The sequence below is a fragment of the Cariama cristata genome, unplaced genomic scaffold, assembly GCF_000690535.1.
Source record: "Cariama cristata isolate BGI_N322 unplaced genomic scaffold, ASM69053v1 scaffold31189, whole genome shotgun sequence".
NCBI classification, from domain to species: Eukaryota; Metazoa; Chordata; class Aves; order Cariamiformes; family Cariamidae; genus Cariama; species Cariama cristata.
This window is the reverse complement of record NW_009634591.1, coordinates 1,909-2,122: the sequence shown is the minus strand read 5'-3', so window position 1 is coordinate 2,122 and position 214 is coordinate 1,909. Positions and strand designations below refer to the sequence as shown.

The 214-nt window shown below is 63.6% G+C and overlaps 1 protein-coding gene across 1 annotated transcript in view; it reads left to right on the top strand.

Annotated features, from left to right (window-relative positions):
• LOC104167078 (proto-oncogene tyrosine-protein kinase Src-like) overlaps positions 1-209 on the top strand; it is a gene marked incomplete at both ends in the record, with an annotated part of 5,347 nt that extends 5,138 nt beyond the window's left edge. The window contains one exon of the mRNA XM_009707209.1: positions 170-209. Coding sequence (XP_009705511.1) covers positions 170-209 — 40 coding nt within the window. The remainder of the gene's footprint in view (positions 1-169) is intronic.
• Positions 210-214: the final 5 nt, after the last annotated feature.

Sequence of the window (214 nt, the reverse complement as noted above, 5' to 3'; positions counted from 1 at the left end):
CTGGCAGGGACGAGTGCTGTTGGGCTGTGGGGTCCCTCTCTCCCTGGGTCACCGTGGTTGCCCGTAGGCTCATCTCAGCACAATACCCTCAGCATCCCCTCCAGAAAAGGCACGGTGCAGGATGTGGCCGGGCTCTAATCAATGCCATGTCTCCTCTGGCCGCACGCAGGGATGGTGAACCGGGAGGTGCTGGACCAGGTGGAGCGGGGGTACC